A 25,643-nucleotide genomic window follows, 5' to 3' on the forward strand; every position below is an offset into this window, starting at 1 on the left:
ATTGAGTGGGTGTGGATATGCATCTCACTGCATTGAGTGGGTGTGGATATGCATCTCACTGCATTGAGTGGGTGTGGATATGCATCTCACTGCATTGAGTGGGTGTGTATATGTATCTCACTGCATTGAGTGGGTGTGTATATGCATCTCACTGCATGGAGTGGGTGTGTATATGCATCTCACTGCATGGAGTGGGTGTGTATATGCATCTCACTGCATTGAGTGGGTGTGTATATGTATCCTGGTTACTGAGAATTGGAAGGAAAATGAAGCTTTCCTGTCAAGGAGGAGACATATAGCAGAGTGCCTGACTTTAGCACGAGTCCCACCATTTATTTTGAAATCCCTTCTATACAACGTACATTGCGTTTGAGTGAGTTTGTTAACTCCTCCAGGCAATTCAGTTTTTCTTTCTTCAAAATGACAATAATAGCTCCTATTCCAGAGGGCTTTATAAGGATTAATTGAGAATACATTTTAACCTCTTAGAACACTTTCTGAGATTCAGGACATGCTCATTTCATGTTATTCTCACCAGTGTATAGAAAGTCATTCTGTACACCGACACAAAATTGTCCCCACAAATCTTTGTAGGTATCAACAAATCAAAATTGACCTTGTTTGACTACCCTGTCTTGGAAGTTTCTTCAAAGTGGAGAAAGTTGACTTCTAACTCATATAATCTGAGCTCTTCTGCATGAAAACAGACGAAGTTACTCACAAAACGACTGGCCCAGAGGCTCCCTGGAAAACATCATCAGGCAATTCTTCCAAATTATTGTTATCGCTTAGATTCCTGGGGATGGAGTTGGAGAAAGAATAAGAAAAAGAAAGCCACATAAATATCCCTGTTGTAAGAGCCATTTACCTCTAAATGGCCTGGGAGAGCAGTCAGGACTACTTACAGTTCATCTAGCTGGGTTCCGTTGAATGCACAGTTGTGTATTTCTTGAATCCCATTCTTATTCAGCCATCTGAAATAAAAGCCCATTAAAAACTTAATAATGTCAGATGCAGACAATATAGGGGGTTTGTAATTGGAAGTACTGGAGCAGGGCCAGACAGCATAGTTAGTGGCATAAATAAGATACAACCCTTAAGCTCAGGGATGAAATGGGTGGGCAAATGATTCTGGTTTATTGCTATGTAACCTTTTTTTGTAAGTTTTTAATTTTGCATTATGTATGTATATTGTCTATTCTCGGGAATAACTGGGCTTCATGTAGAAGAATGAATAAATTAAATTTAGTTTTTAAAAAGGTACACCGTCTGGATTGTATACCTATAAGAATTTTGTACACACTGCCCACATCCAGAGAAAATTTTATAGGAAGATCAAAGATCATACCTGACTTGAAGGATGGAAATAATAATTATTTAACACATATTTCTAAGACAGAGACAGGATGATTTTGTTCACCTTTCTCTGAGGCTTTATGCTCTTCACCCATGCTCACCCACAGCAACAGGACTAGCTGTCATCAAAGTGATCTAATTAAGTTGTCAGACAACCTGAACATCTCCAGTGACCCATGGGACCCTGGTTATTGGAGGTTTGTGGAAGAGGCTGTGGGTTATGGCAGAGAGGATGAGAAATCAATTACAGTGACTGTGGGCTATGGCAGGATGAGCTTGAGTGAGTGGCCACTGCTGAACTCCAGGAGGTGGGACTGATGTATTCAGTGGTGCTCATTTTACTAAGATGGCTGAGAAGCAGGCTTGCTTGGACAGGGGTGCCTCAGGACACCTCAGGCTATCAGTTGTGCCCTGTTCTCCTCTTGAGTGGATTTATAAATGAAACAACTTCACTGTCAGGAGAGGCAGTTCTGAGCCTTGAACTACTGGCTCTTTTTATGTGTAGCCAGTCTTCCTGCCAGGTTTGGCGGCTTACTAGCAGCCCTGTTCCCAGAGCTGACACAGAAGCTATGGGGGTAGGTTGGGGGGCTACAAATACTCCTTAGGCTGTGTTGAGAGGCTAGAAGACAATTCCAAAAAAAAATCACAGGTAGACAACTATATACCTTTCTATCCCCTCTTTCTAAAAGTCACTGAGCTAACAAACCTAGAGAGAAGAAAAATATATCTTTTCAAACATTATGCTTTTCCAAAAGGAGGCTTCTCCTGACAAAGAAGTGACCATGCACTCCATCATTCTCACCAGCCCCCACTCTCTACCACCACTACCTGAAAGGTCTCTCACAGGAACATTTAGAATGTGGACATCATGTCCATGGTGGTGACAGTCCCTGGGGCAGCAGCTTCTAACCTGTTTATCCATAGCTGTTGGACATAAACTACAAGTGTCAACAAAATTTCTCTAATTTATGGACCAAGAGGCAATATTAAAGATGTCATTTGCTTTATATAGGTTCCCATAAAATAAGGTCACAAATTTTATTGGACAAATACAAAATATAGTAGTTAAGTAAAAAAAAAATCTCTTATAATATACGTCAATTGTAGAAGCCACTCTTAGTTAGAAGCTGACGTTGGCTTATGCACTTTAGTTGCCTGATTCTGAATCTTTTTTTTTTTCCATTTTTATTAGGTATTTCGCTCATTTACATTTGCAATGCTATACCAAAAGTCCCCCATAGCCACCCACCCCCTCTCCCCTACCCACCCACTCCCCTTTTATGGCCCTGGCATTCCCCTGTACTGGGGCATATAAAGTTTGCGTGTCCAATGGGCCTCTCTTTCCAGTGATGGCCGACTAGGCCATCTTTTGATGCATATGCAGCTAGAGTCAAGAGCTCCGGGGTACTGGTTAGTTCATAATGTTGTTCCACCTATAGGGTTGCAGATCCCTTTAGCTTCTTTGGTACTTTCTCTAGCTCCTTCATTGGGGGCCATGTGATCCATCCAATAGCCGACTGTGAGCATCCACTTCTATGTTTGCTAGGCCCAGGCATACTCTGACAAGAGACAGCTATATCAGGGTCCTTTCAGCATAATCTTGCTAGTGTATGCAATGGTGTCAGCATTTGGAAGCTGATTATGGGATGGATCCCCGGATATGCTAGTGTCTACATGGTCCATCCTTTTATCTCAGCTCCAAACTTTGTCTCTGTAACTCCTTCCAAGGGTGTTTTGTTCCCACTTCTAAGGAGGGGCATAGTGTTCACACTTCAGTCTTCATTTTTCTTGAGTTTCATGTGTTTAGGAAATTGTATCTTATATCTTGGGTATCTTAGGTTTTGGGCTAATATCCACTTATCAGTGAGTACATATTGTGTGAGTTCCTTTGTGAATGTGTTACCTCACTCAGGATGATGCCCTCCAGGTCCATCCATTTGGCTAGGAATTTCATAAATTCATTCTTTTTAATAGCTGAGTAGTACTCCATTGTGTAGATGTACCACATTTTCTGTATCCATTCCTCTGTTGAGGGGCATCTGGGTTCCTTCCAGCTTCTGGCTATTATAAATAAGGCTGCTATGAACATAGTGGAGCATGTGTCCTTCTTACCAGTTGGGGCATCTTCTGGATATATGCCCAGGAGAGTTATTGCTGGATCCTCCGGTAGTACTATATCCAGTTTTCTGAGGAACCGCCAGACTGATTTCCATAGTGGTTGTACAAGCCTGCAATCCCACCAACAATGGAGGAGTGTTCCTCTTTCTCCACATCCACGCCAGCATCTGCTGTCACCTGAATTTTTGATCTTAGCCATTCTGACTGGTGTGAGGTGGAATCTCAGGGTTGTTTTGATTTGCATTTCCCTGATGATTAAGGATGTTGAGCATTTTTTCAGGTGCTTCTCTGCCATTCGGTATTCCTCAGGTGAGAATTCTTTGTTCAGTTCTGAGCCCCATTTTTTAATGGGGTTATTTGATTTTCTGAAGTCCACCTTCTTGAGTTCTTTATATATGTTGGATATTAGTCCCCTATCTGATTTAGGATAGGTAAAGATCCTTTCCCAATCTGTTGGTGGTCTTTTTGTCTTATTGACGGTGTCTTTTGCCTTGCAGAAACTTTGGAGTTTCATTAGGTCCCATTTGTCAATTCTCGATCTTACAGAGCAAGCCATTGCTGTTCTGTTCGGGAATTTTTCCCCTGTACCCATATCTTCAAGGCTTTTCCCCACTTTCTCCTCTATAAGTTTCAGTGTCTCTGTTTTTATGTGAAGTTCCTTGATCCACTTAGATTTGACCTTAGTACAAGGAGATAAGTATGGATCGATTCGCATTCTTCTACATGATAACAACCAGTTGTGCCAGCACCAATTGTTGAAAATGCTGTCTTTCTTCTGATTCTGAATCTTTGCCCAGGACTCTGTAGGCCTGTATAGGCTCTACCTGTTTACCTATAGACTAGACAATTAATCTTCACTCACAAAATTGTCCCATGAAAAGATATTGCTGTATATATAGATTATAATAATTATTGTATTCAAAGTAGTCCATTCATTGTACTTATAGTTTTCTTGATTAGCAGGTCACATTGTGCAGGAAGGGATGGCTATTTTTTTATGTCAATAGTGTATCATCACACAGAATCAAATTATGCCAGAACCCTTTCCCTTGGCTTCATATTGAACTGTTGAACACTTCAACTATCAACACTGAGATACCAACAGCTATAAAGTGCACCCCTAATCTCTTTCTTTGGGTGTTTTGTGGTGAATTCAAGGCCTTGATCATGCTAGACATGTTTTCTAATTCTGGGATATATCCTCTGCCATCTTTATCTATATCTATCCATATCCATAGCTATATATTAGGCAATTTTTCCAAATTATTGTTATTGCTTAGTGAGTATGTATATATGTGTATATATACATATATGTTTATTTCTATATTTCTGTTAAATATAAATACATATTTATATTTAAATATGTCTATATTTAAATTTCAGGATATACAATTGAACATACAATCTTCCTGTCTTAGCCTCCTGAATCACAGGCATTGTAGGTCTATAGCATTAGGCTCAGTTCCTAGTCTCTTACGACAGGGAATTCCCTTTAAGACCCAGTGACAGTGATGGTGTTTGTGATGAAGATGAGAATAAGCAGCATCTGTGCGATTGTTCTGCTGAAGCAAAATCCCTTGAACTTTCCTAAGTCTTGTTTTGTCCCTAGAGTCAAATGGCATGCTCACTCAACAGAGACTTCTCTGAGGGACTGAACGCATGAGGCCTTGCTCATTAAGACTCATAACAGATGGGCAAACTAGATGGGAGGCAACCTAGCAAGAGGGAAAACATGAATGACATAATCCTCTCCTGAGACCAAAGCCTGCTAGGAACAGTTGTCACAAATATAACTTAATCTCTGGTCTCCTGAATTAGCCATTCTTCACGAGGGCCGTCACTAGGTGTTTTCCCCAGTAGCTCCTCTGCTTTCTCACCCAGTAGTGCGTGAGAAAGAGCTCAGAGGTCCTACAAAATGGCTTTTTACTGCTCATTTTTGAGTAGCCAAGGGTATGATCATTTTAGGATGTTTAGAACAAATAAATATTTACATTTGTCTTTAGAATGGAACTTCAGAAGTTTCAGAAGATGTGATGAGATAGAGAGGTTTCGAGTGCTCAACATCATGTTATTACATTTCCCCTGAGTGCGTTAGATGGCCCTCTTAGGAGAAAACATCCCAGAATTAAAGATACTACCCAGCTTAAGAACAACTGGAAACTCACAGCTGCATTGAGCAAGAGTCTTTTACTCTATTATCTATGGATTAAGGAGCACACAAGGTAAGAAAATAGATGTTGTCTTCACAAGTGTGAACTTACCTTTCAGAGATATGTCTGAAAAAATGTTGACTCCCAAGAGAAAAGTGTACTCTCTTGAGAAGTGTGTGGGTATGGAATCACACAGCAGCCATAAACAAAATGGTGAAGAGCAGACAAGATCTGTATGGCGTTTGCTGCTCTTGGCAGAGTGCATACAATAAAGGTCATTTAAAAACAGAATCATGAGAAATCACACTGTGAAATGAATTCATGACAATTTGTGAAACAGGAAGCAGGAGTTCGCTTCTTAAGGTATAATTGCAATCAGACAGTCCCCAACTGTTAGTTTGTGTGCATCTAAGTTGCATTAATCCTGGGAATCATTGGTAGTTCATAACCTAGTTTCTTTGCTATCCCGAGAAGTGTCTACTAACAGAGAGGATTAGAAAGTCATTTGTTAGTTACACCTAGTGCATTTAAGAACTTCCCCAGATATGCATTTTCCTGATGACTAAGGATGATGAACATTTTTTTTAGGTACTTCTCAGCCATTTGGTGGTATTCCTCAGTTGAGAATTCTTTGTTTAGCTCTGTACCTCATTTTTAACAGAGTTATTTGGTTCTCTATAGTCTAACTTCTTGAGTTGTTTGTATATATTGAATATTAACCCTCTATCAGATCTGTTGGTTGTCCTTTTGTCTTATTGACAGTATCCTTTGCCTTACAGAAGCTTTGCAATTTTGTGAGGTCCCATTTGTCAATTCTTGATCTTACACAAAAGCCACTGGTGTCCTGTTCAGGAATTTTCCCCCTGTGCCCATATGTTTGAGTCTCTTCCCCACTTTCTCCTCTATAAGTTTCAGCATCTCTGGTTTGGCTAAGATCAAAAACTCAGGTGACAGCAGATGCTGGCAAGGATGTGGAGAAAGAGAAACACTCCTCCATTGCTGGTGGGATTTCAAACTGGTACAACCACTCTGGAAATCAGTTTGGCGGTTCCTCAGAAAATTGGATATAGTACTACTGGAGGACCCAACAATACCACTCCTGAGCATATACCCAGAAGATGCTCCAACATGTAATAAGGATACATGCTCCACTATGTTCATAGCAGCCTTATTTATAATAGCAAGAAGCTGGAAAGAACCCAGATGTCCCTCACCAGAGGAATGGATACAGAAAATGTGGTACATTTACACAGTGGAGTACTACTCAGCTATTAAAAACAATGAATTTATGAAATTTTTAGACAAATGGATGTATATGGAGGATATCATCCTGAGTGAGGTAACCCAATCACAAAAGAACACACATGATATGCACTCACTGATAAGTGTGGATATTAGCCCAGAATCTCAGAATACCCAAGATACAATTTGCAAAACACATGAAACTCAAGAAGAAGGAAGAACAAAGTGTGGATACTTTGATCCTTCTTAGAAGGGGGAACAAAACACCCATGGAAGGAGTTATAGAGACAAAGTGTGAAGCAGAGATTGAAAGAATCACTATCCAGAGACTGCCCTACCTGGGGATCCATCCCATAAACAACCACCAAAACCAGACAATATTGTGGATGCCAACAAGGGCTTGCTAACAGGAGCCTGATACAGCTGTCTCCTGAGAGGCTCTGCCAGTGCCTGACAAACAGAAGTGGATGCTCACAGCCATCCATTGGACGGAGCACAGGGTCCCCAATGAAGGAGCTAGAGAAAGGACCCAAGGAGCTGAAGGGGTTTGCATCCCCATAGGAGGAACAACAATATGAACTAACCAGTATCCCCAGAGCGCCCTGGGACTAAACCACCAACCAAAGAATACTCATAGCTCTATCTGCATATGTAGCAGAGGATGGCCTAATCAGTCATCAGTGAGAGGAGACGCCCTTGGTCCTGTGAAGGTTCTATGTCCCAGTATAGGGGAATGCCAGTGCCTGGAAGTGGTAGTGGGTGAGTTGGTGAGCAGGGAGAGGAGGGGGAGAGGAGGTTTTAGAAGAGGAAACTAGGAACTGGGATAACATTTGATATGTAAATAAAGAAATATCAAATAAAAAATGAAAAACAAACAAACAAACAAACAAACAAACAAACAAAACCTTCCCCAGAATCCGGAAAGATGAATGAGAGCTCAAGAGCTCGGGTGATTATTCTGAGCAATGGAGACTCTTTGCATGCTCAGCATGGGCCTGCGTGGGAGCTACTTCCTGTGGTTATGACGACTGAGGATGGGGCCATGTTTCTCACGTCCACCTCACTCGTCATTGTTCCCTTTTGGCAACAGAAGCCTTGCCATGCAGTAATCAGCTTTATTGACACACAAGCTATTTTGTCCTTTGGAGCAGATGCTGTATCACGGGAGACCATCCATCAAAGAGCCATTTTAAATACTTGAATCACACTACTGAATCATGAATTATTAACGTGACTCCATGTTGAGATTCAGAGATGTAGAAATGAGAGGAAACACAGAAACCATAGAGTGATTTAAATGGGGAGATACCAGTGTTAAACAAACACACAAAGACTTAGCCCATTGTGAGAAAGACAGAGATTAGTGAAGGACCGAGTGTTAGGCTATGGGTTGGTTTGCCCACTTACTTACAGAATTACACTTTCAAAGCTCAGTCCCATGAAGGAGTTCCTGGCAATGATGTGGATGTTTATGTTATCTTGAATGTCTCTAAGAAGAGAGAGCAGACAAATTAGATGTTTGTGGTGTGCTCCACCTGTGCAATTTCCCCACATTCAGTTTGCTGACACCAAGTGATTTGCAGCTGGAGTAACATTTTGATAGAGTTTTTGTTCAGAGGATAAGCTCAAAGTTTGGGCAACAAATGGCCTGCTTATCTGTATTGTGCTAGTTCTTCCCAAGGAAGAAATTGTAAAGCCATAGGACCCTTTCTCTTTGAAGGATTCCTGAGAAGACGTCACTGGGTTGAGCTTCTCAGTACAGCTCTTTATTGGCCTTGTTTCTACAGTAGTTGGTCTCTGCTCAATAAGATAGACACAGAAGCTGACGTGGTACCTACTGACAGACCTCTCTGTTCATTTTATTTGTGTCTTCTCCTTTCTCATTCTTCCAGTGTTTTCTCTGAATGTACGTGCAGTCAGAGGACAGTATCAGGTCATTCCACGAGTACCACTAATTTTTCTCTTGAGACACCATCTGCCTTTGGCTTAGAAATAGACTAGTAGGCCATGTTAGCTGGCCAGCAAATCCCAATTATCCTGCCTCTACCTCCTTAGTGCTGGAACTCTAAGCATGGTGGTACATGGTTGGCTTTTAAAATGTAGGGGTCAGGGGTGTCAAATTCAGGCCCTCGAACTTATAAACTTATCACTTACATCTGAGTTATCCCTCAGGCCTTTTATCTTTTTCTTATATATTGTGTGTTTTTTTTTTCTATCCTTTTACTTGAACCACAGGGAAAAATATTATTGATTTTTTTTCTTCCCATGTTAAAAGATACTGAAAAGTTTTTCTCTGTTTGTTTTACTTATCCTTCCATCAGGCTGACCTACCAGTTTGGGTGAACATATAACAGCAGAAGAGCTAATAGCTGGAAAAAATTCAAGAAGTCTAGAAGATTCTCTCCTATATCCTCAGCTGCTTAAAACCCACTCTGGCCCTTTCCTTTGCGGTTTGTCCAGATTCTCACAGGTTCCCTATTGGAAATAACATTTTTCTTCCCTTCCCTTCCCTTCCCTTCCCTTCCCTTCCCTTCCCTTCCCTTCCCTTCCCTTCCCTTCCCTTCCCTTCCCTTCCCTTCCCTCCCCTCCCCTCCCCTCCCCTCCCCTCCCCTCCCCTCCCCTCCCCTCCCCTCCCCTCCCCTCCCCTCCCCTCCCCTCTCCTTCCCTTCTCTTCCTCCCTCCCTCTCCCATCCCTCTTTGTTTCTTCTTTCTTTCTTACAACCCCCCCCCCCCTTCTCTGTGCTGGGATTAAACACAAATGGTGGAGGAATCTATAGTTGAAAAGGGCCTCCACATATGTTAAGTATCCATGTATAGAAAACTTTGATGGTTTGGTTCTAAGTTTGTTTGTGGATAATAGTTAATTCAGAACCTGTAAACTTCATTTGAACTGAACTTTGACGGCCCCTCTTGCTGACTGTCTTCCTTTCTCTCTCACCTAGAGACATGCATTTGGAAAATGTACTGTGATGGATATTAGAGACCATAGTCAAAAGAAAAGAACAGAAGGCTATAGTAAGCTCAAAGTCAGGGACCAACCAAACACAAACTAAAATTTGGGGAAGTGTAAACTAAGATAATCATTGTCTCTTTGTAAGTCTATCTCACATTTGTTATGAAGATGGAGGGATGATTGACATCCTATTAATAAAAACTTACAATAAAACCTTTTGGAGAGACTGGATCTTGTGAAAGGCTGGCAAGTGTTTAATGCCTGTGTTGGATATTAACCTAGAGAGATTGAGACAAAGTGAGAGTAAGCAGAGATGAAGCTGTCATGAAAACATCTGTCAGAGGCTGAACTTTCCAAGTTCAAAATACCAATTATGGACTGTCAAAAAACAGTGTCAGAGCTCTCACAATATAGATTATACTTTTATTATCTGCTTTTTGTTTTAAAAAATCTCACCAGGAGCTAGATGGTTGTTGATTCCTTAGAGCAAAGAAATGTACAATTCTTTTTACAAGGCATTGATATTCTACTATCATTCATATACTGATTTAATTTTGAATATGAATAAGTTAGCAGCATTTAAAAATGACTTAAAATGAGATAACATTGGCCTAGTTACTCCATTTTCCAGCCTTGATATACTTCTTGGAGAACTAGTATTTTCCCTTTTAAAGAATTTCTTTTGGGGTTACTGTGCCAGAGTACATACTCTTTGATTTCAGGGTATATAAGTGATCTAAAAAAAACAGGGTCAATTAGAAAGTGGTTGCAGGTGATTGGAGATAAGTTTTCCTGAGCAGAGAGATAGTTTAAAAATCCCTACATTTGATGATAGCAGATCTGCCCTTGGTCCTACCCAGTGTTCAGCTTCCTTGGGAATCAAAGCCCGAGACTCTGCGATGAAAGCAGCTGATGACTAATGTAATGGCCACTATGGGTTCAGAGCATCTCAGACAGGAAACGTGAAGAAGGGGAGGAGGAAGATAGCACCAGCATGAGTAATGGTGTTGGCCACTGCTACTGGTGCAGTTTTTGTAATCTCAAGGACCTGATTTAGGAGTTCTACAGCACATGCATCAGAGTTATTGCTCTGAAGGAATGGTGTACAGGGAGGGAAGGGATTCATATTTCCTAATGGCCAAAGATAGCACCATGTTATAGATGCCCCACTTTCAGATTAGATATTTATGAAAACCCAGTGAGTTTTGCATAGGTATCTCTTAACATACCTTAGATGGTTCTCTGGAGTAGAAAGCAAATAAGAGGAAATGTTGGATGAAGTGGTGATGTCCAGCTGTACCTTAATTAAGCCAGGTGACATTTTGGTAGAAGTGGTTGCTAATTGTCTAGTGACTCATGAAAACCATCAGGCACACCATTTTTTTTTCTTTCAGATTTCCTACTGTAAGTTACTCAAAACCCTCTAGTATAGTTCTACCTTCATTTCCTTCTGTGTCTGGCTTAGCTAAGTCATAGTTGGTCCTTGTCACGCCCATCAGGAAGAATCCCATTGACATACACATCATTGTGAAGGACCAAATCCCTGGACTCAGTTTTGGCATTTTGTTCCCCATGTTTTTATTGAGAAAGTCAGTTAATCTTGTCTATGGATTGTTGGAATGCTTCTCTGAGGCTGTGTTCCCACTTGGTTCCTAACATTGCAATAGAACTCATTCTGATAAGCTTTTCTTTTTAAACTTCCAACAAAATCTCCTGCTTTTTACTGGACTAATGGGCTGTTCATATACTCTTTTTGAGGGTTTGTTATGACATTAATTTTTCTTTTAAAATTAGAAGCTAGATATGATGGCGTAGGCCTAGAATCCCTGTGGAATTGATATTTGTGGCTAGTCAGGGTTCCATTGTGAAGTCCTGTTTGAAAATCCATTTTCCATATAGAGAAATGAGCATTTTGACATTAAGGTCAACAAATGAAAGTAAGTGTGTAGAGGCATGTAACCATGACCACAGCCAGATAAAATTTGATGCCATTTCCTGGTCCCCTATGGGTTCCTATTGCATTTAACCCCTTCCTAACCTCCAGATCCTAATAACCACCCATCAGTTTTCTGTGCTATATATGTTTTTTCCAAAGGCTCTATTTTCCAAAATAGAATCACAGAACAAACAACTTTTGAGTCTGGCTGGCTTTTCTTTTAATACTTCTAAGATGTGATATATTTGAAATCCTCCCATGTTGTATGTTTTAGTAGTTCCTTTTTTTTGTTAAATAGAATTTCTTCTTTGAATAATTCACAATTTATTTCTCTATTACCCAATTGCAATTTCAGGGTTTTCTCATGGAAAAATATTGGTTAGATGTATTAATGTTCATATGATATATTATACACATATAAAAGGTGCTTTAAACATTTGTTCATGGTTGTTGTTTGTTTGTTGAGCAAGAAAGAGAAAGAAAGTACACACACACACACACACACACACACACACACACACACAGAGTAAGAGAGAGGGAAGAGGGATAGGTTTTTCTTTTTCTTGGGTAAATGCCTTGGAGTGTAATTTCTGGGTCAGATGGCAAGCACATATTTAAACAGAAAACAGCTTAGCAATTATTTTAAATAAACAAGTGTACCATGTTGCACTCAACCAGCAATGTGTGAGAGTGCCAGTCACTCTACATACTTTGGCCATTTAAAAAGTGCCTATATTCTTTTCATACCAAAGTAATATATGCATTTATTATGAGACTTGTGAAAAATCGACAAAGACATGAACAGGAGAGAGTAAAAATCACCCCATGGCCCAGCATTAGCATCTGTTAGTATTTGACACAGGGAGTTTCCACTAAAATAACATACGCCATTGCTCTCCAATAACCCCTGAGAGTCTACTCAGAGCTGTTGGGAACAATGCTGGGACTTTAAAGACCCACAATTTACTGCAATCCTATTTCATCAGATCTAGCCTTTTCTATTTTTAGATCTCTTCCCATGGTGTTCTTTCAGTATTCTCCTAATGAGACATCAGAGCAGTGACTATATTTAATATTTTCTGACAATCTTCCTCTGTGTGTAGGTTTGGAATGCAGCCTGTGCCCATGAAATACCAGGTCAATTGCATGATGTTTCTCAAACATTTCTAGTTTCTGTCACCAGGAATGTATCAAAACTCTAATTTGGCTGATTTGCTTGTCAGATATCACTGATATTTGGGGGTAATTAGTCTTCAACAGAGGCAGGGAGATCCAGAGGCTTGAAATCACAGGAATCTGCATGTGAACTCCTGCATGAACTGGATACAAGCTGGTTTATCACTACAGGCCAGAAAATGTGTGGACTGTGGACAGCATGGTAGGCACTCTATCATAGGTGTCTTTGTCATTTCACCTTCTCTTGGGCCAACTTTTACTCTAGCTGCTGCTAGGGCAATAGGCTGCTGTTAGATTTAATGTGGCAGATGCTTGCTTCAGCTATACTGAGTAGCTTTTATTTTATTGTCTGGGATTTCTAGGCCACTTTTATGATATGCATGTATAGAATCTTGTCAAGCCATTCTGAACCCTTGACAAATCCAGAAATGATTGGGACTTAACACTACAGTAGAGAATTCCTGGTTGGTCTGGAATCCCCCTCTTTGTTTTCTATGAACAATTCTAAATATATTTTACATGTATCTTACATGGGTGAGCTCAAATTGTCTGTCTGTATACTACTACATATAGGTTTGAAGACAGTGGGTTGATAAAGCATTTTTTTGCTCATCGTATAACACTTGATCTTTATCCTAGGGGCTCATACATACTAAACAAGTGTCCTATCAACTAGTTATACCCTGAACAGTTTTTCACTTTCTGTTTTGAGGCAGTGTCTCTCTAAGTTGCTCAGACTGACTTTGGAACTTGTATCATAGTCCTGAAAGGACTTGAAACTGTCATTCTCTTCCTTAACCCTAAGAGTAGCTTGGACTGTAGAGATACACCACCAGTCCTGGCCCTGATAATACATGCTTGCTTTGAAGTCCCCACTTTCCTCATTCTTTTCTTTTCAGTCATTCATTTCCTTTCTCTGAGTTTGTATGTGTACATAAAGCAGTCACATGTAATCTCTTGCTTAGGAATTTTTGGAGACCCTAGGTCAAAACAGACACCAACTTGCACTGTGTTTCACCCAGATTGATGGGTAGTTGTCTTCTCGCCTGATGTTCAATTCAGGTCTAGCCCTGTGTCTCTTCCTTCTTTCTCAGCAAAACTTTCAGAAAGTAATATCTGCAATACTATTTCATTGCCTCTTAACTCATTTATATGGTCCAATCTGCTCCAATCTGATTAGACACCCTACACATCTTCATTCAAAACTACGATGTGTCCCAAACCCACCAGCCTACCAAGTACTAAATCTAGTGAACATTCAAGTTCATATTTTGTGAAGAGCTTTCCAGAGCATGCCTTTCTCCTTGCCAGTCTCTGTGGCTGCCCGTGGCCACACGAACTGGGTCCTCCTGAAAAGCAGGCTGGGGCAAAAAGAGAATAGATGGTGAGAAATAAAGAGGCTAAGACACATGCTGATCAAAGCCCAATGTTTGCAATACCAAGGGGCCTCTCTTCCCAGTGATGGCCGACTAGGCCATCTTCTGCTACATATGCAGCTAGAGATACGAGCTCTGGGGGTACTGGTTAGTTCATATTGTTGTTCCACCTATAGAGTTGCAGACCCCTTCAGCTCCTTTGGTACTTTCTCTAGCTCCTCCATTGGGGTCCCTGTGTTCCATCCAATAGCTGACTGTGAGCATCCACTTCTGAATTTGCCAGGCACTGGCATAGCCTCACAAGAGACAGCTATATCAGGGTCCTTTCAGCAAAATCTTGCTGGCATATGCAATAGTCTGCGTTTGGTGGCTGATTATGAGATGGATCCCCAGGTGAGGTAGTCTCTGGATGGTCCATCTTTTTGTCTTAGCTCCAAAATTTGTCTCTGTAACTCCTTCCATGGGTATTTTGTTCCCTATTCTAAGAGGAATGAAGTATCCATGCATTGGTCTTCCTTCTTCTTGATTTTCTTGTGTTTTGCAAATTGTATCTTGGGTATTCTAAGTTTCTGGGCTAATACCCACTTATCAGTGAGTGCATATCAAGTGACTTCTTTTGTAATTGGGTAAGGAGATTTTTAAGGCATTTATATGTTAATCATTTCATTAAAATGTCCATCATCTGTTCTATACTAAGCCTCATACGAGACAGCTATACCAGAGCCCTTTGGTCTTGCAAACTTTATATGCCCCAGTACAGGGGAATGTCAGGGCCAAGAAGTGGGAGTGGGTGGGTAGGGGAGCAAGGCGTGGGGAGGGTATAGGGAACTTTCAGGATAGCATTTGAAATGTATATAAAGAACATATCTAATAAAAATATTATATTAAAAAAGCCCAAATGTTTACTAAAAATCTGTGCTTATATAGGGGGAAAGCCCATCTCCTGCAGATCCACTTTCAATGCCAGATGCCAGTCGCCAGCCTGTTAGCAATTTGTCTGATAGCAGTAGTTTGGCAGGAAGGTGTCAATCACTGGGTTGCCTGTTGTCTCAGGAATCTCTCAGGAATCTCTCAGCCTCTCAGCAGGTAGCAGTGTCTTGGAGAAGAACTTTGCAGAAAAATAGAACCATCTAGGTGGGAAAGACTCCACCCTAGGTGGTATCATTCTCAGTGGCAACAAGGTCTGAGCCAGCCTGCTTAAGGCTGGGGGAGGTTACAAGTCTCTCTCTTCCATTTCAGTTATGTCACACTCATTTGCGCTCCTTTTCTTGATCACTTTCATTTGCCTTGTTTTCTTCCCTTCCTCTATTAGTTTGCAGAGTCTTCTTCTTCAATAGTTCCAGTCAAGTAGATTTTGTTTCCTCTGGCTTTCTGATTGGGATTATTGTGAGTTCAGGGTTCATCCCTGTAGTCTGACCTCCCTAGTCTGCCAGGAATGAGATCTTACTCTCTACATCCTCCCGAATGGTCCATTGTAATAGCTGAATTTGTCCCCTGACAGTCACCTCCATCAAACATTTCCCCTATGATTCTTTCCCAAGAAGTACGTTGGCATCTATCAGTCATTCATTGGAGAACTGTTAAAAATTGGCTGCTTCTTTCTATCGTCCAATAGCCAGACCATTTCAAAATATTCTTAGATTTTAATTCAGAAATGTTATCTTGAGCAATTTTCTCCACCTCCATTTGACACCATTCTAAAACAGTTGCTACCTTTCCCTGCCTTATTAAATAGCTTCCTTTTGGCCTCAAAGTTTATCTTGTTCCTTTCCAATCCGTTCTCTGTGCAACATGCAGCACATTCTTCTAAGACACATAAACCAGATTGCTTTGCGCCCTCGCTGTGAAAGGTTTATTATTTCCCATAAGACCCAGGGTGAAATTTATATCTGTACTATGAACTCTTCTGTCTGACTCATGTTGCTTCATCAGTGGGCTTCAAGCCCAGTGTGTCTCTTTCTTCTCCTCCCTACTTTGAGTTATTTGCATATACTTGCTCAGGAGGGCTCCATTTTTTTTTTCCAACTCGGCCAATTGAAACTTCAGAATTCAGTTTCAAATGGAATTTCCTCAGAGAGAGACCTGTCTACAGGTCTAAATAGGGCCCCTAAGAGCTACCTTATATGCATGGACAATGCTTCATTTAAAAGTCATAGGCTTTTAAATGAAAATCTCATGGCCAGGCAAATAATACAATCTTAAAGGTTATTGGTCATAGAAGCCTCAAAGGTGCCAAAATAACACAGGCTATTCCCATTGCTTTTGGTTGCTTGCCATAAGTATATGGTGAGACTCTATAACTAAAGACCCTACAACTTTCATCTCCATGGCAGGTTGTAGAGAAATCTAGGCCTTGCCTTGAAAACCTTCTCCCTGCTGGCTAGCTTTCACAGATCTGGGAGATGCTATGTATACCACTGGTGGAGAAAATGTGACAATGGTATACCTGCATATTCATTCAGACAAGATGTTCTTACTAACGCAATAGTGGCACCAAGTTTATGGAGGTAGCCAATTGTTTTTAGATTGAATTTGAGATTTGGTTTACAGGCAGGAATTTAGGTATAGTACTATAACTTGGACAAAAAGCCCATGTCTCAGGAGGTCATAGGACCTAGAAAAGAAACTACTACTGTTATTTTGCTAAAGGACATGCTGATAACTGCCTTTCAGATATTTATGCATACACCCCTATATTAGTGTGGCTGTCAACCTTCGTCAGAAAACCTTCTCTCTAGATTGGTGAGCAGTTCATGAAGAGACTCAGATCTGGACAAAGAATGGAAAATAAGTGACTGTTAAGTGCTCAGCCATAAATATACATCAGTGTCAACTTCACTTCCACCAAGGCTCAGGGAACATGGAAGAGGGAGGTGAGGGAAGAGTGTGTGAAATGAGGTCTTCTGGATGTTACATGCATGTTGGACCTGTGAACTTACTCTAGAACAAACGTACTCAACATTCCAATAGGCAATATCGAATTGGATGTACTATATTATTAATTTTAAGTCTCACATGAAAGGGTGAAAAGGATGTGTAGGGGCATCTGGGGGCAGTGAGAAGGGGGGATTTGCGATGCATATGATCAGGATTCATTGTTTATATGTGTGGAATTATCAAAAATAAGCAAAAGATATGTTGTTAAAGTTAAAAAAAAAAGCAAATTAGATCCCCTGATTTACTCCCAGAACAATTGCATCTTATCTAGCAATTTTTATTTTTAGTGGTTCATTAAAATTGAGAGACAGCTCAGTGGTTAAGACTACTGGCTGCTCTTAGAAGAGGACCTGGGTTTGATTCCCAGTACCCTGAAATTACTCACAATGGTCTGAAATGCCACTTTCTGGTAATTTGAGCCCACTCTTGGACTCTGTAGACTCAGGGCAAATATGTGGTACGTACACATACATGTAGGTAAAATACTCATACATTAATATAAAATAAAATTAAAAAAAATTTAAAGCATATATTATTTAACCACAGTATGAATGGCATAAAGGCATATCTGTGTTTGTCCTGGAAATTTAACATTTCTACACTGATTGGAACATGCACTATGCTTAATTCTTGCCAACATTTCTTTGTTTGTTTCTGATATAGGGATTCACTATGCAGTCCTCACTGTCCTGGAACTCAGCCTGTAGACCAGGCTGGCCTTGAACTCACAGAGATCGCCCTGTCTTTACCTTTTGAGTACTGGGATTAAAGGCATGTGTCACCAGCAAGCTTTTAGGAAGGTAATGTGCTTTGAGCTGTCGGAGTCTGAGAAGTTGTGTAGTACCTGCATCCATAGCGTACATGATTTGACAAGGCATTAGCAGTTACCGATGATTATGAGTTTTGTGTCATTGAAGGAGGGAGGAGTCATACTTTTCCAATGAAGGCTAGATAAGAGCAAAACATTTAGCTAATGGCAACAGAATGAGCTCCTGTACCCATGTAACAGAGCGTCTACAGACATGCACAGAAGCGCATGGAAATCTTTTGTCTCTATAGAAAAGAAAATACACAGGGAAAATGGCTAAAACAATTCCAATAGTGTTGTCTTAAAGATACTTAAAAAGATCTAGTGGCCATCCAGCTGGATGGAGTATTGGTTATAACTCTGTAGCTAAGATTCTCTATAACCCCAAGCCAAGGCCAGAAATGGAGTTCTGATGAACACTTAGTTTTCAATTCATCTTTCCTGCTTTGATCAATAAATTTACATCTGAAAGAGTCTGGAATTGGGTAATCACCTAGGAGCTCTGTGTCTCTATTGGGTTTGACTTGGTCAAATGATCGTTGCAAAATTATTTTGATTCACTCAACTGTGCTTTATCTTCTGGAACAGTTAAAGCCCTGAGAATGAAATGTCAACAAATTTAAGGTCTGCAAATGAGTCTTTCAATGGAAAGTAACTGGCTTGGAGTTCCCCACTCCCATAGCCAGTTTCACTTCCTGAGCTGGTGTTAATGCCTTTCTACCTCATTTGCCCTAACTCTTTAGGATGCAATAATAAAATTGTCTCTCCTTTCAGAGTAAACTTAGTAGGGTTCTGCATTTGATGGAAGTCATACTCACTTCTACAGCTGCAGGCCGATACACTTGCCTTTCATAAAAAGATCATCCTGGAACTCTAAATCCGTTGCATTGTTGCATAGTAAATCAATCTGCTCTAAACTTCCTGGTGGGTGCATACACTTCTCAATCCTGCTCCTGTGTTGTGGATTCTTGAATGAAACACACACACACACACACACACACACACAAAACCTTATTTTTAATATGCTCTAAGCAGCTCAATGACTGGGCCACTCCCAACCTTCCACGTTGTTAATGCCTCCCCTCCAATACTCCTGACTTATTACTTACTAAAATCTATATTCTATCTCTGCTACCCCAGCCCCAATCAGGAAGGGTCCCCTTAGGGCAGCTCTTCCCCAGCACTTACATGATTGTTACTCTGTCTTGTGCAGCTGTCCTGCCTGACCCTCCTGCTTCCCTGACATGATTCTAAATCCTCCTTCTTCCCATGGTTCTCTTGCTGGAGAAATCTAAAGTCCTGCCTCTGTCTACCTGCTCAGCCATTGGCCACAGGCAACTTTATTCAACAACCAAAGCCAGATGAGGGCAGGGACCCTCAGTGTTTTACAGGCTGGCATGCAGGTTCCCGTGTCGTTTTGGGAGCCTAGTTAACACAAATAGCATTAGAACCAATCCACAGCATTGCATCATGGACACTTTCATTTGTCTGTAATAGCACTCATGGATTCCTGTTTTTTTTTCCTTTCCCTTAAGTTTATGGAGTCTATTCATCCTGTACTAGTGTAAGTATCATCCTCTCAGTAGCTTCATTATATCCCAGAGAGTAAGCCAGAGACAATGTCTTGGCTTTAGGGAATTTGAAAGTGGAGCGAATTACAATTCACACAGGTAGACCATTCAAGGAATGGAATAGTGCTAAACTATGTGCTATTGCTCATTAACATCTCAACAGTTCAAAGGGCTGGGGAAAGGAAAGCATAGTGAGCTCAGTGAGGACTAACCCAGGAAGGACAAACAACTAGAGGTCCGAGCTCTGTACTGTAGTGTGTACAGTTGGGACAAGAGTTAAAGGGAGGGCACATGTGGGGTGGGAAGCAGAAGAAGGTATAAAAAGGAAGGGGGAGGCTATATCTTCAGAACTCTTGACAGTTCATAGAGTAGTGTAGGTTTGATGGAAAAAATATAGGAAGCCTGTTGTGTATAGTAGAAGGAGAAGAAAATATAGGAAGCCTGTTGTGTATAGTAGAAGGAGAAGAAAATATAGGAAGCCTGTTGTGTATAGTAGAAGGAGAAGAACTGAGGCTTCATGGTCTGTTCATCTCAAGACTTCATAGTACAAAGCAGGCCAAGCCAGTGGGGTAACTGAAAAGCTACAATGGGGAAAAATACTCAGTCCACCAAACCTGGTATAGAATGTCCAGAAATATAAGACATTCTTGATTTCACTATGCCAACTGTCATACATTTCTTTATAGTCTATTCCCAATCTGACTTGGTATAGAATGAGCAACTCTGAGACTATGTAAATCAGCTCTCTGCCAGCTTAGGACATGAGGAATGGATGGCGTTCAGGCTATGGATAGAACGTTCCATCCAGTGCTTTAGGGAATTTGACTTAGGGAGGGAGGGGATGCTACCAACTGTTTTACAATTACTAATTTGGACTTGGAAATAAACGTTAACAAGTGAGTGAGCTAGCAGATGTATAATATGCAAAAAAGGACCAAGTATATCCAAAAAGAAGCCATTAATGATGGAGCCTGCTGATACTGAGTTTTGTTTTAACTGCAAATCTTTATTAGCTGGGAAGTTTGTATATCAGAAATCAATTTGATGAATGATTTTGATGTATGCTTTCTGAATTACTGTAAAAAGATTTGTCTGGGTTCAGTATCACAGAATCTTAGTGTTAGATGGAAAAACCTATAAGATGCTTAATATAATAAATAGGACCCTAGACTCAAGGATAGTGACCCTAGCTATGAGGATGTCCAACCAATGGGTTGACTTTGCAGAATCCTACTTTCTCTCAGGAAAATGACTATGCATAAAAAAAATTGTAGGAGATAGCCAGAGTCTCATTTCCTGCCATCCCATTTTTTACCTTCAAAACAGGGACCATCTAAATTCCATATTCAACTCATACATTAATCTTCATGGAAACAAGGATCTGCAGTAAACACAAGGGATTTCATTAGTCCAAGGGCAACACTTCCAAGAGTTTAGCCCTATGTGGCTAGATGCTGTCTGACCCAGTACCTCAGTAGAAGCTCAGAAGTGAGCTTCTGGTTTGGATAAGGGCATGTAGCATTGTCTCAAAGGAACTGACGGGCCCCAGAGGATCTGGGTAGATGTCTTGGTTTAGACTTAAGAGCTAGCTGATTTCCTTTCTTTACCTAGGGCAAGCTTACTTATTAGCTTTGTAACTAAGCTTCACCTGTTCGCTAGCACTGTCTTTCCTGTGGTGAGGTGCTCACCTGTCATTCCAGTTGTCACACTAAGACTCTCATTTCTCTCATTCCTGTCTTGCACTTTCCTAACTCTCTCAGGGGTGATAACATGCTTTGCCTCTGACCTCTGTGTCATCCATGTAGCTGGCCACTCCACAGTTTCCCAAATTCCTCCTTTCCTCTCTTTCTACTATCTTCTGCTTCCTTCTGATATACCTCCCTCAATTGTCCTCCTACCTGCCAGATTCTCTATAGACTCTGAATCTTAGCTTTTGAAAAATCAGTATCTTGGGTATTCTAAGTTTCTGGGCTAATATCCACTTATCAGTGAGTAAGTATCATGTGAGTTATTTTATGATTGGGTTACCTCACTCAGGATGATATCCTCCAGATACATCTATTTGCCCAAGAATTTCATAAATTCATTGTTTTTAATAGCTGAGTAGAACTCCATTGTGTAAATGTACCACATTTTTCTGTATCCATTGCTCTGTTGAGGGACATCTGGGTTCTTTCCAGCTTCTGGCTATTATAAATAAGGCTGCAATGAACATAGTGGAGCATGTGTCCTTATTACTAGTTGGAACATCTTCTGGGTATATGCCCAGGAGAGGTATTGCTGGATGTTCTGGTAGAAATATGTCCAATTTTCTGAGGAACCGCCAGACTGATTTCCAGAGTGGTTGTACCAGCTTGCAATACCATCAGCACTGGAGGAGTGTTCCTCTTTCTCCACATTCTCACCAGCATCTGCTGTCACCTGAATTTTTGATCTTAGCCTTTCTTACTGGTGTGAGGTGGAATCTCAGGGTTGTTTTGATTTGCATTTCCCTGATGATTGAGGATGTTGAACATTTTTTTCAAGTGCTTCTAAGCCCTTTGTATTCCTCAGTTAAGAATTCTTCGTTTAGCTTTGTACCCCATTTTTTAATAGGGTTATTTGAATTTCTGGAGTTTAGCTTCTTGAGCTCTTCATATATGTTGGATATTAGTCCCCTATGAAATTTAAGATTGGTAAAAATCCTTTCCCAATCTGTTTGTGCCCTTTTTGTCTTATCGACAGTGTCTTTTGCCTTAGAGAGGTTTGCAAGATACAATTTGCAAAACACAAGAAAATCAAGAGGAAGACCAACATGTGGATACTTCATTCCTCCTTAGAATAGGGAATAAAATACCCATGGAAGGAGTTAACAGAGACAAAGTTTGGAGCTAAGACGAAAGGATGTACCACCCAGAGATTACCCCACCTGAGGACCCACCCCATAATCAGCCACCAAATACAGACACTGTTGCACATGCCAGCAAGATTTTGCTGAAAGGAACCTGATATAGCTGTCTCGTGTGAGGCTATGCCAGTGCCTGGCAAATACAGAAGTGAATACTCATAGTTATCTATTGGATGGATCACAGGGCCCCCAATGGAGGAGCTAGAGAAAGTACCCAAGGAGCTGAAGGAGTCTGCAACCCTATAGGTGGACCAACAATATGAACTAACCAGTACCCCCAGACCTCGTGTCTCTAGCTGCATATGTAGCAGAAGATGGCCTAGTTGGCCATCATTAGGAAGAGAGGCCCCTTGGTCTTGCAAACTTTATATGCCCCGGTACAGGGCAACACCAGGGCCAAGAAGTGGGAGTGTGTGGGTAGGGGAGCAGGATGAGGGGAGGGTATAGGGGACTTTTGGGATAGTGCTTGAAATGTAAATGAAGAAAATATCTAATAAAAAATTGAAAAAAAAATCAGTATCATATTATCAACTTAGATTTTTGACATGTGTGCTAGTTATTTTTTGTCAATTTGACATAAACTATAATTACCAGAGAAGACTGACTCTCAATTGAGAAATTGCCTCCATCAGATTGACCTGTGGGTATGTCTGTAGGGCTTTTACTTCAGTAATGACTGATGTGGGTAGGCCCAGGCCACTGTGGCTAGTGCCACTCCTGGGTTGGTGGTTCTGGGATATAAAAGCAAGCAGGCTGAGCAGGAGCCCAGAAAGCAAGCCAGTAAGCAATCCTTCTCCATGATCTCTGCTTCAGGATCTCCTTCTATGTTCCCAGTCAGTCCCTGCCCTGAATTCCCTCAAGAATGGAGTGTGATGTGGGAGTGTAAATCAAACAAGCCTATTTGGCCCGAGGTTATTTTGGTCGGTGTTTTATCATTCCCATAGAAAGTATCTAAAAACATATCAAACAATACTATAGAATTGACAAAATTAAAAATGAGTTATGTGACTTAACTCATTTTAAGTGCCAAATGACTCAAGTATAACGTTTTCCCTAGTGACAAGTGGTTACTGGAAACAAAATTATAAAGCAGATAGTTTCAAATTAGATACTTTTTTCATTTAGTCTTTCCTTGGCAAAATATATTTTACTAATGATGAATGCAACAACATTTGAAAAAAGTCTATGATACATAGAGAGCTATTGGGGAGAGAAAACCATGTATTTATATACGTAAATGTTTATTTGACCACTGAAAAAGAGATATGCCACTATAAGTGAAAAGTCTCATATTACATATTTTAAAAATAAGAAAATGTACCTTTTCTAGGCAACTTAAGTTTTTTTTCATGGAATTTTGAATGCTTTCATTATAAACTTAAAAATGAAACATCTCCCAGGTAGTTTAACAGAATACCTGGTTGACCTTAGGGAAGAAAATTTACTGGCTGAATTTTGAAAAAAAATTGTATAAAAGAGTTATAAGATAGAATACTGAGTATGATAACTCAAGAGCTGTAATTCCAGAGTTCTTCTACTGAATTTACTTTTAATAGTTTATTTTTGTTTATGACAGCCATTTAAATCCAGTATCCTATGATCAGCCATATTATTAAAGTAAATATCAGAAAAATGACAAATCGTATTCCATGATACTGCTTTCTCAGCAGGATTATAGACAGTGAGTCAAAACCAACCAAACCAAACACCTTTCTTGCGTGTAGAGCACTATATTAGGGAAGATAAAAGTGTAGAAATTGATTAATTATTTGTCGTTATTTCAATCCTCACTAGATTTGTATCTATTTCTAAAGCACACGAGACTGTAATTTCATGGAAATCTACCATATTAAAAATCAGTCTATTTTGGAACATATTTTATAATGGGGGTTAGGTGTGGGGCATTAATTTGGAAAGAGCAACCTGTGATTCTGAAAAGTAGCCAAGTGGAAATGGCGATAGATTTGTGCTGTGATGTTCTGGAAAGGAGGTATAGATCATAACAATAATGGTCAACATTTATTGAACACTTCCTATAAGTCAGGTACCACACCAAGCACTTACCATTGATTATTTTATTTATTCCTTCCTACTACCTTAGAAGACAGACTGAGAAAGGTCCAGGAACTTTCTCAAAGGAGAAGCTGAACTGGAGGTTGGACCAGGTCTTTCTGAATCCAAGCTAATCTTGTATATCTATAATTGGAGCAGTGACTGAGAATTATTATGAGAGCTGATTGAAGAAAAGATTGTGTTGTTCAGGTCTGGGTTTCCTAGCCCTGGCAAAGCACTCACACATGGAAGGCTATCCTAGTGCAAGGGCAGGAAATATGATCTCTAAGATGGCTTCCATTTTAGAAACATTGGAGGACAAAACTGCTTTGTTTAAAAAGTGAAAGTGGTAATAAAACCAGGAGATTCTGTGTTAACAGGACCGAGCTATTCTTCCTGCAGGGATCTTAGAGCCCTTATTGTTCACTAGAAGTGTCTATGACAAGAAAAACATGTGCTATCACTCTTTCTCTAAACCTTAGACCCCCTTCCTTTTGTTGAGCTGTGTGTGCCTTGCTCAACTCTGGAGGCCATAGCAGAAAGTAAGGCATATATCTATACTAATTTCTTTAAGTACAGGTCAGTTGCTAAATATACCATAACTATGAGGGCACAGCTGATAAATCTCTCTTAATGCAAAGAATGCAACAGTTAATTTGTTTCTTCCTTGACTGTGATGTAAATTAGAACTTGATAGTACAGAAAAGTAGAATTGCATTTGTGAGAGGGCAGACTCTCAGGTTCGGGTGGAAACCAGCATGTGCAGACAGTGTATGTATAGTGGCTCCTCTAGACTGTGACAAGGACACATAAGACAGTAACCTCTGCAAACTCATCTGCAGCTGTGGAGACTATCAGAGCCAGGGGTAAGGAGTCCCACTCCTACCTCAGCAACCTATCTGTGACAGTTTTAATCTAGGTAAAAAATAAAATAAATTATGGAGAACCGAGCTAGTTCTCGTGAGAAGAAATCCCTGACAAATGGGCCTAGTTACCATGCAATAATAATAATAATAATAATAATAATAATAATAATAATAATAATAATATGAAGCTGGTGATGGGCTCCCTGCAGCTCTTG

The 25,643-nt window shown here is 40.4% G+C and overlaps 1 protein-coding gene across 1 annotated transcript in view; it reads right to left on the reverse strand.

The window, feature by feature from the left end:
* The window catches only part of Fshr (follicle stimulating hormone receptor), a 215,724-nt gene that overhangs the window by 16,038 nt on the left and 174,043 nt on the right, over window positions 1-25,643 (reverse strand). Inside the window, exons 5-8 of the mRNA NM_013523.3 lie at window positions 10,026-10,097; window positions 8,278-8,355; window positions 906-974; window positions 722-796 (exon numbers count right to left, since the gene is read on the reverse strand). Of these exons, the coding sequence (NP_038551.3) occupies window positions 722-796; window positions 906-974; window positions 8,278-8,355; window positions 10,026-10,097 (294 nt within the window). The remainder of the gene's footprint in view (window positions 1-721; window positions 797-905; window positions 975-8,277; window positions 8,356-10,025; window positions 10,098-25,643) is intronic.

Source organism: Mus musculus, chromosome 17, assembly GCF_000001635.26.
Source record: "Mus musculus strain C57BL/6J chromosome 17, GRCm38.p6 C57BL/6J".
Lineage (NCBI taxonomy): Eukaryota > Metazoa > Chordata > Mammalia > Rodentia > Muridae > Mus > Mus musculus.